The 12,345-nt window shown below is 36.9% G+C and overlaps 1 protein-coding gene across 3 annotated transcripts; it reads left to right on the top strand.

Annotated features, from left to right (window-relative positions):
* Positions 1 to 387: 387 nt before the first annotated feature.
* FD3 (ferredoxin 3) lies at positions 388 to 4,902 on the top strand. 3 transcript variants are annotated; one of them, XM_088890138.1, is made up of 3 exons: positions 388 to 527; positions 1,470 to 1,563; positions 4,326 to 4,902. In XM_088890138.1, exon 3 carries the CDS (start codon positions 4,334 to 4,336, stop codon positions 4,784 to 4,786), a length of 453 nt encoding a protein of 150 aa, XP_088746264.1. In that variant the 5' UTR covers positions 388 to 527; positions 1,470 to 1,563; positions 4,326 to 4,333; the 3' UTR covers positions 4,787 to 4,902. The 3 variants fall into 3 exon arrangements, with proteins under 3 accessions (XP_088746264.1, XP_010244968.1, XP_088746263.1); XM_010246666.3 differs by lacking the exon at positions 1,470 to 1,563 and having other exon boundaries at positions 390 to 527; XM_088890137.1 differs by lacking the exons at positions 388 to 527; positions 1,470 to 1,563 and adding an exon at positions 3,065 to 4,188.
* Positions 4,903 to 12,345: the final 7,443 nt, after the last annotated feature.

Genomic DNA, 12,345 nt, shown 5'->3' on the forward strand with positions numbered 1-12,345 from the left:
GTTAGACCAAATAGAATCGGATCATGATGCGATCCATTTGCACCCCTGCCATCGGCAGTGAGCCAGTGACACCCCTCGAACCGAGTTTGGCGCCTTATTAAGCGCACCCCCGCAGACGCCTCACATACACATCTCACCATTGGGATCATCTACCGTATTGGGTAAATGTTCCCGATGCACGGTTGGATTGTAGCATGGGGCGCGCATGCGAAAGCGTCATTTTCACAAAGATAGTGGCATCGTACGTAATTAAGGAGTTTATTTAAAGAAAACGAAAATCACCAAAGGGGCTGTTTGTGGATTGGCCGATTTGGGCTCTGTTGTCCCTTTTCTCTTCGTCGGCCTCACATGAGCGTGAAAGGGCATTTCTCTTTCACTCTCTCTACTTTTTCCTCTATAAATACTCATTTTCATACCTAACTCTCCTGATTCCCGGCCTTCTTTCTCTTTCTCGGATACTGCGCTTAGCTCAAGAGGAATAGAGGATTACGAAGAAGAGAAAGAAAAGCTAAGAATCGCTCTTTCTCGTAAGATCTCCTTTCTTCTGTTACTGTTTGTTTATTGTAATCACTCGAACCTTTCTCTACTTGTTCTGTGTCAGATGTTTGTTTTTCTTGTTAATGGCGTAGGAGCTAGCTGTTTAGGTTTTAGAGCCTCAGATGCTTAACTTGGTAAATGAAGTGTTTGTGTTTGCGTTTCTGTTTGGTATCTGATCCTTTTTTTTGTTTATTATGGACGGAATATATTTATTTTGTTCTGATAGCGTTGGATGTTTCCCAAAAATCATGGAAACTGTAGCTTTTGGAACGTGAAATCCTAAACCCTGTACCTTCAGCAGGAATATGTTGATTTGCCATGAAGGGAGAGATTATCTTCGTTGTTTAAATCGGTACAAAGAAAAGATTAGTCTTTGATCTATTTTTTTTTTTCTTTACATGAATCTTTGAAATGATTTCCTGCCTTTTTCCTGTAATCCAGGTCTATCTTTTATTTCCTTTTATTTTTTTTTCAACTTTTGGCAAGTCAGAGGTGGTGGCATAGTTTTCTATATATTGTTGTTCTGGACTTGATGTGTAATTCTGCATTTAAAAATTTCTTTCAACGAATCTACCTTGACTTTAGGGTATCGGACGACTGTATGGTTGTTCAGGGGTCACAATCATTTGCATCTGATTTGTTGGGAGTTATTCTAGCCGCTGGAAATGGATTCTTTTAGTCTAGACCGTACTTGTTTTATTATCAGAGAAGATCGTATCTACCGCTGAAGATTCTCTAGATTCCTTACTACCACCACCTCCTTTTCCAATACGACTCTTCTCCTAAACATCATTTCCACTTAGGCTGACGTTTTCTTTGGCAGATTGGAAACTTTTCTGCAACTTCTGTGTTGAAACAAAGGAGCTTTAACAGTTTAAATATCGACGTTTACAAGTTAAAATTAAGGTGTTAATAAATTTGAATTGTTGTAGGTCTGCAGTTCAAATCAGAATTCCGAGGTGGAGTGCAGTCTAAAAATCCCAGGCGGTGATCTTGAACACTAGAATAGAAAAGAAAAAAAAAAAGGTTCTGTCTAGAAGTACAAGCAAAAATGGTCTTTATATGATTTGGCATGTAGATATCCTGGTCTTTTAAGTCGTTGTATTTGGATTTACTCCTTTCTTCTTCCCTATTTTGGTTTTATTTGATTCTCATTATGTTCTATCAATTCCACAATGAATATACCTGTGATATCTTTAATTCAGTGCCACATCTCTCTTTTTCTTCACTTCATTGTTTTGGATGGTCTTCTTTGTTCTTTTATATTTATCCTTTGTTTTCATCATTTATGGTGTTTTTACCTATGGCTGGATGAGCATGGACAAATAATCCTCATAAAAGTAATTCAGGACTACATTGCAGAAGAATAATTACGATATTGTTATACATTGACGTACCCTTGAACCAAAACCTTACAATTAGAACGCTAATTTAACTGCAGCGAAATGTGTGTCTATGTATCCTTTGGATAAAAAGTTGAGTTCTTTGATTAACCTATACGTTTAGAGATATTATCTTTCCAGCTTCTCTTGTGTTTTTTTCCAAACCTGTAGTTGGATCCAAAAAATACAGGCACAGATGATTGTCAGTCTGAGAGGGGCCACCTTGTGCAAAACAATGCCAAAGGTTAGGTCTGTATCCCAGTCCAGTACTACTCCCAAGGCCCTAGATGGCTGGGACCAACATTAGGTAATGGCTATTCAAGCAGATGATTATTAGTCTTATTGGTTGACGATAAAATAATGCTTTGGAAAGATTGAAGGTTTGTTTAAATTTGATTCTTTTCCCCTTGCTTTTACTCAAACAAACCTGAATTTATTTACTTGGCTTGAACAAGCAGGACTAGCTCTGCTGAAGGTGTTGTGGTAATTCTGGAGATTGCATTTCTTAGATATCCCCATTGGTTTTCTGTTCTTTTTCCATTTTTTTTTGAGTAATCTGAAGGATGTTCTTTGGAAACAGTATGAATTGGATATCCTAGAATACACTGAGATTTATTTTGATGTTTTAGATACATTATGTTTTTCCCCTTATTTTTCTAGTTTTCCAGTTATCGTAGGTTCTTGAAATTTATTATTTGTGTGTTTCTCACACTAGTTTTTTTTGGAATATCCATATGGGCATTCGTCCTAGATGTAAATGTTTGGAATTGTGGTTCAGGTACTGTGCTGCATTACTTTTTTAATTGTTATCGTACTACAAAACCTTAAGAGCGCCTGTTAAGCGTTTATTGCTTATTAACAATTTTAGCTTGTATCCACATGGAATTACCTGTTCTGTTGATGGTGCATATAGCATTTGGGCTTCCAAAGCTTTTACATCTGGTAATATCTTTGTTTGGCTAGGCCTGAGATATGAAGGCCTCGTAAGGAGTGCCATGTCCCAATCCATTCATGTATATATATGGCATATAGGGGCTAAAATGTATGTGACATGGTTTCATGGGTGGTCCAATAGTTTGTCTCTATGTAGTTTACTTAGTTACATACTTGCATATAAATACAGTAAGGGGAAATAAGGAAAAGTTGGACATTGAAAATGGTGGAAACCATATTGAGAAGGTGGGGGAAAATCGAGAAGGAAGCACAGAACAATCTAATGCAGAAGTGTACAAGAGAAGAAACGCTTATAGAACAAAAACCAAATTAAGTGGCATGGCAAGAATTTGGTGGAAGAAGCTCCTGAAGATGTCATTTTTCATGAAACATACAACATTGACAGGAGGATTGAGATTGACGGTAGTAGAAAAGAAAGCAGCAGTTCGTGAAGGGTTAGGATTTTTTCCTAAATGGGGAAGATTTTACTAGGAGGGCATTTGAAGAATTGGAAAAAAACAGGACGGTGGGTGCCTGTAACAGAATACAAGATCAGGAGTGTACCGGTTGCAGGGGAGATCAGTCACTGGAGATTGGGGTTGCAGGAGGGAGTAGATAAGATGAGTAATAGACACAAACTTACAAGTTCTCACTCATGTTCCCTCACTCTTCCTTTGCCCTTTCAAAATATCTCATCTTTTTTTTTTTTAAATTAATTGAAAACTTTCCTGTGTGAAATCCATCGGAAAAATTCCTGTCTGAAATCCTTTCTCTTCGTAGAATCCCACCAGAGCCTATATGTCAATGAAAGGAAAGAAATTAAAAATAAAAAATCAAATCAGACAGAACAATTTAACATTCACATCATAATTAGTCTTCATGGAAAATATATCATAATTATTTGGGAGAGCACGTTTACCGGAATACACCATTTCTAGGTTGAAAAATGGAGCTTCGAGTGAAGAGCAAAGAGCCACTCGCTTGCTTCTTCTCATATAGCTCCGAACATCAAATTTTGCCACGTTTTTAGTAGAGAGAAATGGATATTTTGGTTCCGTATCTTCATCTACTGTAATTTGGCATATATCAGCTAGATACTACTATATAAATCCATGGTACGAGATACGAATGCATGCCCAGCAGGCACTAAACCATTCAATGATATGCACTGCCTAAGGATATCTTATACTGGAAACTGAGCCCGTTCTGATTGCAATGATGGTATTCAATGAAAGGGTGAAATCAACAAATTATGCATCCAACCTGCAAATGTACGAGTTGTTCCCTGGTTCCTTGTCAATTAATTAGATGCAAATTATGCCTCCAACCTGCCGAGGTTTGTTTACTGTTTCACATTCAGTAGATAATTGCTCATTGGTCATCCAAGTAGTACTCTCTGAGATCTTTGGATGTGGGTAGCATGAAGTATTCATTAATGAACCAAATTTTGCTGTTTGGGGTGCTTGAATACAGGTACAAACATGTCGACTGTGAGCCTCCCCTCTACTTGCATGTTCACAAGTGCAACCCAGAGAAGCGCTGGAACCTTAATCAAGAGTCGATCTTCTTTGGGTTCTCTGAAGAGTGCTTCTAAATTGTTTGGTCTGAAGGCTTCCTCTGGCTTTAGAGTGTCTGCAATGGCAGTGTACAAGGTGAAGCTGGTTGGGCCAAATGGAGAAGAACATGTGATTGATGCTCCAGATGATACTTATATCCTTGATTCAGCTGAGAGTGCAGGCGTGGAGTTGCCCTACTCGTGCAGAGCTGGGGCATGCTCAACCTGCGCTGGACAGATGGTGTCAGGTTCAGTTGACCAGTCGGACGGATCCTTCCTTGATGACAAGCAGATGGAGAATGGGTATGTGCTAACATGTGTCTCATATCCAACAGCAGACTGTGTGATTCATACACACAAGGAAGGCGATCTCTACTGAGTCATGATGCTTCATCTTGTCTTTGATTACGAGAAACCAAGGGATTGTAGGCGAAACTTCTTTAGTGTATTGGCATTTGGCAATAAATGTTAAAATTGCATGTGATTTTGATTTCAGATTGGGTAATATTTTTGGTTGGTTGGCAATTTAAAATTGCATGCACATGAAAGATTGGGCAACGGATTGGTTTTGGCTGTAATCACTGCAACAGATTTGTTTCTTTGTTTTTTTTTTTTTTTCGATAATTCCAATTCATGTTGTTTGGGAAGAGCATTCTTTCCCAGGTCAGGGTCTGGGAGTATTGGAGGAGCGTTGGGTTTGTTTATAGGATTTTGCTAAGTATTTCTTGATCTGTGGCTTTTAGAATTTTGGTTTGTTTTGCATGCTTTCAATGTGTAGTCCTCGCGCATGGCTGCAGTCCCGGTGTTACGGTGTACTCGTTCATAATCTTGAGAATCATCCACAAAGGATTCATGGGCATAAGAGTAGGACGCTGACCTTGGATTCTATTCTGGGTTCATTCTGTGGTCAGAATTTCAGCCTCGTTAGTCTTACAACAAAATTAACAAATTGGACTGACTAGAGTCTAGACTAGCCATATCAGTCTTGACTTGAGAGTTTCGAAGAAAGAGGCTACGTTTGGAGTGATTACACCTCAATGATCACGCATATAGACCGTCTCTACTGTAGTCAGACGTGGCCGAGGGCTGAAGCAAGAGTTGCCAGGAGACGCAAACATCATGGGGAAGGCGTGAGAATGAAAAAAACTGTTTTTTCGAACCGACTCTATTCTCTTGATCAGTGATTTCACTTGCAATGAGTAACACTTTCCATGGACGACATGGCAATCTTGGGCGCTGGGAGGCACGGACGTTACAATCCCCCACAATTTGCGTTTCATTCACTTGCAATGAGTAGCTTTTTCTTCCTTGATGAAGTAAGCTATGTTTGGTTCCCTGGGTGTTATTAGAAAAAAACCGCAGCATTAGTGTCAAATAAGTGTTGGTGGTGTTTATTGTGCATGAAACCACTGTTTAATTTCAACATTTATCAAATAAATACTAAAAAATATCAATGTTTGGATTTATGTGCATGAGACATTTGGGGAACGTCAAATTCTTGTTTCCTCCAATTGCCTGTTTCTTGAAATTAAATGCTTATTGTGACTCATTATATTCCACATATCCACACATTTGTCAATATTTTAAACGTTGCCTTATGTTTTTACACTATAGTTGGCTTGCATCTATTAGCACCCCAGCCTCATTATGGCTCTTTATCTTTTTGCCGATGTGGTAATTGAGAGTCTGTCCTCACTTTACTAGGGGTAAGAATGACATGTACTTCTCATAATATATAAGTTATATAAAAAGGAATAAGTTTTAAGCTCAATTATTAAGAAAGAAAAGGAAATTATGTTTTCTACTATTTTATATGTAAAGAGTTAAAAATATATAAAAGCTTTGGTGAATCACTATTACTTAATTTTTTCCTTAAAAATATATTTTTAAACAGTAACCCGTGCATCACACAGGTCACCACTAGCATATATATATATATATATATATATAGAAAGAGGGGAATGTGGAGGCCAAGGGTCTCTCCCCTTCTCTCTTTCACACACGTGAAATATTAAAAGCTCTCTTAAGTCTTAATTTTTTTCTATTAAAATCTACTATTATTCTTCTATAATAAAATCATTCTTAATCTCCCACTCTCTCTTCAATAATCAATTTTTGTAACATCTCCCCTTCCCTCATTAAATCCTTTATTTCCTATTAAATATCTTTTGAACTCTGTTGACCTTCTCTAATAAAACATGGTATAAATTGGATGAATTGGGTGGGGTTAAGGGCCACCTGACCTTGGCCTGGAACCAAACTGATGTTAAAATCTAAATTTTCCAATCCAAACCTATCCAAATTTTTATTTAACCCCATGGGTTTGCTTGCTAGCTAACTAGTATTACAGGAGGGAAGCCAAATCGACCTTTCACACCATTCGATCATCCCTCGATGGAGAATTGGGAAACATTTGAAAACCAATTTCATTTGTGGGTTTAGATTTAGGAATGCTACAAGCATAACCAAGCTTGGATGGAGAATTTTAATGGAGGAAGAAAATTTTTAGGTTAAGCTAATTTGTCACTTAGGCTGCTGCGTTTGGAAACAATGCAAATGGAGTGTAAATCCCGGTTCAGGGTAAATATGCACTCTGGTTCACTTTTGCTTGTGTTTGGCAACATTACATTTATGCATTGACAAATGACAGACCAATGCATATTTACATTGATAATAAGATGTAAAAGTACATCAATAAAAAAGAAGTAAATTTGCATTCAAGTGGGTTTTTGATTAAAAAAAAAAAACATATGCTTGATTGGAATTCATGTTTGCATCTATTACAGCTAAAAATCTGTTTGGTAAGAAAGTAAATTTGTCAGTGCAAAATTAACCCAATTTTACAATTTATATGAACTATTTTACGCTACATATTTGTATTGTTTCCAAAAGCAGCAGTAAGTGTTCATAGAAACATTTTAACTGTAAAAAAGGAGATAAGTCCTCAAAATAAGGAATGCCAAATTCAGCCTAATACTTGAAAGAGAACTTCTAAGGTTGTGTTTGATATGGCTTAAATGGCATCTAAACGGTGTGTCTGAATGTAATATTCAGATCGGAAACGTTCAGTCATTGGCATATCATGGAATGCGGCCAAACACATTTTAGATGTTGGTCAATGATTGAAATGCCCATAATAATTTCAAAAATGACTTGCTACTCGTCGTCCCCCCTATATACCTTCTTTCTCCGTTTGACCATTATTCTTCCTACACTGTTATCCATTGGTACTCTTTTTTTTTTTTTTTTAATTTTCTGCAACGATTTAATTTGTTTTTATTATTTTAAATGTCATTTTAATGCTTTATATGCTTTTATTATTATTTTATTAATTTATTAAAATTTTGGATGAAAATAATCTATTTTTAGAAGTAAAATAGTAACTTTCACAATTTCAAACGTTGGAGAATTGCTCCAACCCAAACAATCTTATTTTTTTATTTATTTTTTTCAGAGCAACTGAAAAAAAAAATCATTTCTGCCTTCCTTTTCGACTTTAGAGTTTAATAATAGCTTCTTAACTTTTCAGACATCATACTTAATAAATTCCATCTGAGCCCAAAAATGAAGTCTTCATTTGCTGGAGGTTTTGGAGCTTGGGATATTGTTATGAAAGGCCTAACATGGAGTATAGGAAAGGGAAGTAAGGTTCAATATTTCTGGACAGATAACAGGGTTTATTTGGGGCCTCTCAACCTTTTTTAAATCGGCTCCACCCCGAGCCTATAATGAAAGATAGAAGGATTAATAAATAAAGAGTTTCATCAGAAAACTTTTAATATCAAGCTGAAAACTAAGTTATTTCTTTGGCTTTTAGTTATGAAAAAGGTCCTCACAAGAAAAAAAAAAAATCTTAATCAAAAGAGGATGCATGGGGCGGATCGAACATGCCACTCTTGTCTTGACTACTACAAGGAACAGAAAATTGTGGATCAATCCTAGTCAAAATGAAAGTATCTAAACAAACAGAGAGGAAATAAAGGTCAATAGAATATGAAATAGTGAAGTTGTTTAATTTGGAACATTTAGGAACAAAGAAATATCATCCCATTCAATCGAACTAATTATCCAAATCCTAATCCTATCAACTCAATCAAGTTCATTATGTGGCTAGCAATGTGTTGTGGTGAGCAGATTTGAACTCTTCAAACTAAAGGGGTGTTTGACATCATGGTTAGTTTTGTTATTTGAAAACAAAAACAATTGCCACATCGATAGCGTTCTTGCATACAAAGCTACGAAGATAGGTCGGAACAATGTCAACATCGCTATGATAAAGGTGGCTAGGGTTAGCCCATGGAGGTCATTTTACATCATCCATGACATGCATTTGGAAAATTGTAAAAAGCACAAGAGCAAAAATCAAATCTATTTATAGCAAGATTCAAAAGTATCACGATGATGTATCGGTGTGTATCGTACGATACATATTGGTTTTCAGGGCCACTGATATTCATGTGCCACATGGAGTCATAGAGGGAATTCGTCATGAGGACCTCAAGAGTAGGAAACTTCAGCCCAGCCCAGCCTTCAGGATGGGCCGACACCCTTAGGCTGTGTTTGGTTTGAAAGAAATTAAAAGGTAGGAAAACCTACCTTAAGCTGTGTAGGTTTTTCTTCCTTTCTCTACCTTTTTTTTCAGACCAAATACAGTCTTAGTAACATCATACAGACTCCACCTGATTTTATTGAATCAGGACCGATCCAATTATTTTGCTGGGACACTGAATGAGAGGTGGATTGGCTGAGTTTTGGTTGATGGAGAAAATAACAAACAAGTGGGTTGGTGATACACATCAATAATGGTGGTAGAGATCAATAAAGATCGACCACTGAAATATATCTCCATCAAAATAAGTGGTAGTTTAGTGATTTGCTTAATTGCTCTTTGATTTTGGTTAATGGCGGATCTTCTTCTTTTCAAAAAAAGATCAAAGAGCCATTGTTGTCAAGTGCTTTTGTCCTTTTCACTTAGAGGACCCCTTGCCCAAATTAAGGGGCACCCTTGTTCGGGGAATTGATGGCTTAAATTAGAAAATACATTTGTATTGGTTGGAAGTCTTTCTCAAAAAGATTTGAGAATTTAACAAGGAAGACTTCTGTAACTTTCCAAACAAAAATCAATTAGATCATGGAATTGAAAGGGGAAAATGTTAGAAAATCTACTTACATTAATCCTCCAACGTGAAGCTGATGACAGTAGCAATCTGCTACTACACTGACTCACTGCCTATGGTTTAATGCAGCTTTTTAGCTTTTGCAAATTTCAAAGCTATATTGTTAGAGAAGGAAAACCTATACAGGGACTTCGCCTAACAGCTTAAGCTTTTTACATTGAACTAATCCATTCAGTTAGAGAATAAATACAAATTCAAGTACCTCCTCACCTAACATGTTGATGATTCGGTGAGCATGACTTCATACCTTCTTCAAGAACTTAGGGGCTGTTTGGCAACAACTGAAGTGACTTAACTGAATGACTTGTAGCTTTGTCCTTTATGCCATGTTTGTTTACCGTGTAAACGCTGAACCAATGTTGTATTGCACTCTTCTGGTCCAATTTTGCACACATTTGGTAGTCATCTTTGAGATAAAAATGAACTCCCATCTCTCTCTTCTTCCCACTGGAGATATTGCGACAGTCTGTTTGCATTTGCCTTCCTTTCCGGTGGCGACCAAGTTACGATCACTATTCCGGTTTAAAACACCTCGATAAATGGTGTTTTATTTTTTATTTTTTTTTGCATTTTTTAGGTTTTGCAAATCACTAGTAAAGGTATTGGCCGATTGTTCTTCTACTCTCACAAGACTGATCAGATACAGTTGCAAGACTGATGGGAAATTTGCACTGTTGTGTATCAACCACACAAAGAATGATGCCTTAGGCTCAGTTTGATAAAAATACAGAACTTATGTATATTTGCACTCTTCCCAAACTGAAGTTGGATTGAATACTATTTGATTATATTGTCCGATAAAAAAAGAACAAGACAAAATGGGCTAATTTAGAATAATGACGATGGTGAAAAATAGCTAAAGCAGGAAGATAATGACAAAGCATGAAAGATTTTTGTGATGGTTTTTTAATTTACTGAAGCAAATTTGGTTGGCAGTCCTTTTATGAGAACCCATCCATCAATGGGCTCTTAGTTGGGAATTTCACAACAAACAAAACACTCCCAATTGATGTATTCCTGGATTTGGCTACAAAATTAAAATTTGAAAGAGAAACATGCAGATGTTGGAATGTCAATTTCCTTGGAAGCTGAGGCTTTAATTATTTGAATTCCGCGGAATTTAGTTCATTTGCAACTCAATAAAGCAAATTCCACTGCCATCCAATCAGTGATTAGAACCAGAGTTGAATCTCAGTCCTACCTCAAGGCTGGCACCCAGGGATCTAAATCAACCATAACAAGGAACTGAAGGCTTAAAAAATTTCTTATGCTGCATTACAACCAGTCCAGCAGATTGGAAGGAATCTGGATTTCCTTTACACCCACCTCACATCTGAATGGGATTCTTTGCAACTAAGAAAAAGCTCTATATGAAAGCTCTTGTTGCCAAAGATGGGGCCGAGGGCAACAAACGAAATTCACTGATGTCCAAGGCCAATAGATCCAACATGTGAGCAGGAAAAGAGAATATGTCAGAGGCCCTGGGTATTAGCTCAGGGGCGAATACATGTTAGTCAAGTGCTAAAGAGGGGTCGGACCAGGCTTGAGACGAGAACTCAGGGCTTAATCCTTAAGAACTCTGAAGAGGTTTGGACACCCCCCTTTTATAGCTGACCTTACCATAGAGTGGTTGGAGGCAGTTAGAGATGGACGGCCAGGATTCCATCCGGCCAATGCCACCTGACACAATCCATGGCCTGCCATGTGTGCCTATATCAAAACCTACATTGGGAACATCTCCACATGAATTTAACATAAATGTATGAGAAAAATTCCCCATATATGATTGGATGCTATATAAGCAGAACTTTTACTTGCAGATATCGGAACTCCATATCACTTGAAGATGTGCATGGAAAACATCTCGTCATGAATAAAGACATATAAATATGCACGAGAAGTCCGGGTGCAACAGGTGGGTCAAATGATTTTCGTGTTCAAAGATCAGCTCTCACTTAGAAATTCCACAGATCTGTTGAACTGTTAGAAGATCTGACAAACGCTAATGCAACATTAGTTTTCAAATTCTACTCTTTGACCAATCAAGTAGTATAAAAAAAGTGGTAGTCAATCAAGTGTTATTTATCAAAATTCATGGGTGGGGTTTGATTGGTCAAAACTCTTTCGATATTATATCTTTTCCGCATCATAGATTTTCCCATAATTTAAACACTCGTAATTAAAGAATGAATATATAATTTTAAAAAAGAAAAAAAAACACAATAGATATATTATATTAAACAGGATTTATATAACCAACCCACTATAGTTGGGATTAAACCTATTCATGAGCTTAGTAATCTGACCGGCTATGCCCACCCAGTTCATTTTTTATTGAGCTTGGACAAATTTTAAATCCGCGGACATGAACTTTGGCTTAAAGAACCGGGTTTGACTATTTTTAGGGCTGAGATTTGGATTTTTAAAATAAGCCTGACCTGAGCCCCATAATATTATATATATTAATGCTATATATTTTATAATATATTATTAATATATCAAGCCAGATCAGGTTTGGGCTTGGATTTGGACAATTTTTTGTTAATAAAGAAAACTTGATCCAAACCCAGCCAAGCCCGATCCGGCCCTTGAACATGTCTAATTGAGACAAGGCTTATTCATGTATGAGAATGATTTGTATAAGATTTAAATCTATGATCAAGCATCAAACATTCAAGCTAACTTTACTAATATTTTTACTAAGAGGTGTGATATAAAGTTTTATGCAGATATAAGTACATATTGGATCGGATCATATCAG

Source organism: Nelumbo nucifera, chromosome 6, assembly GCF_055504915.1.
Source record: "Nelumbo nucifera cultivar China Antique chromosome 6, China Antique-T2T, whole genome shotgun sequence".
In the NCBI taxonomy this organism is placed as follows: Eukaryota; Viridiplantae; Streptophyta; class Magnoliopsida; order Proteales; family Nelumbonaceae; genus Nelumbo; species Nelumbo nucifera.

Bases quoted from the DNA above. Each gene is read 5' to 3' on its own strand.
- FD3 (XM_088890137.1), top strand. From the start codon at position 4,161: ATGCAAATTATGCCTCCAACCTGCCGAG. The intron at 4,189-4,325 runs GTTTGTTTACTG...GCTTGAATACAG, and splicing joins TATGCCTCCAACCTGCCGAG to GTACAAACATGTCGACTGTG.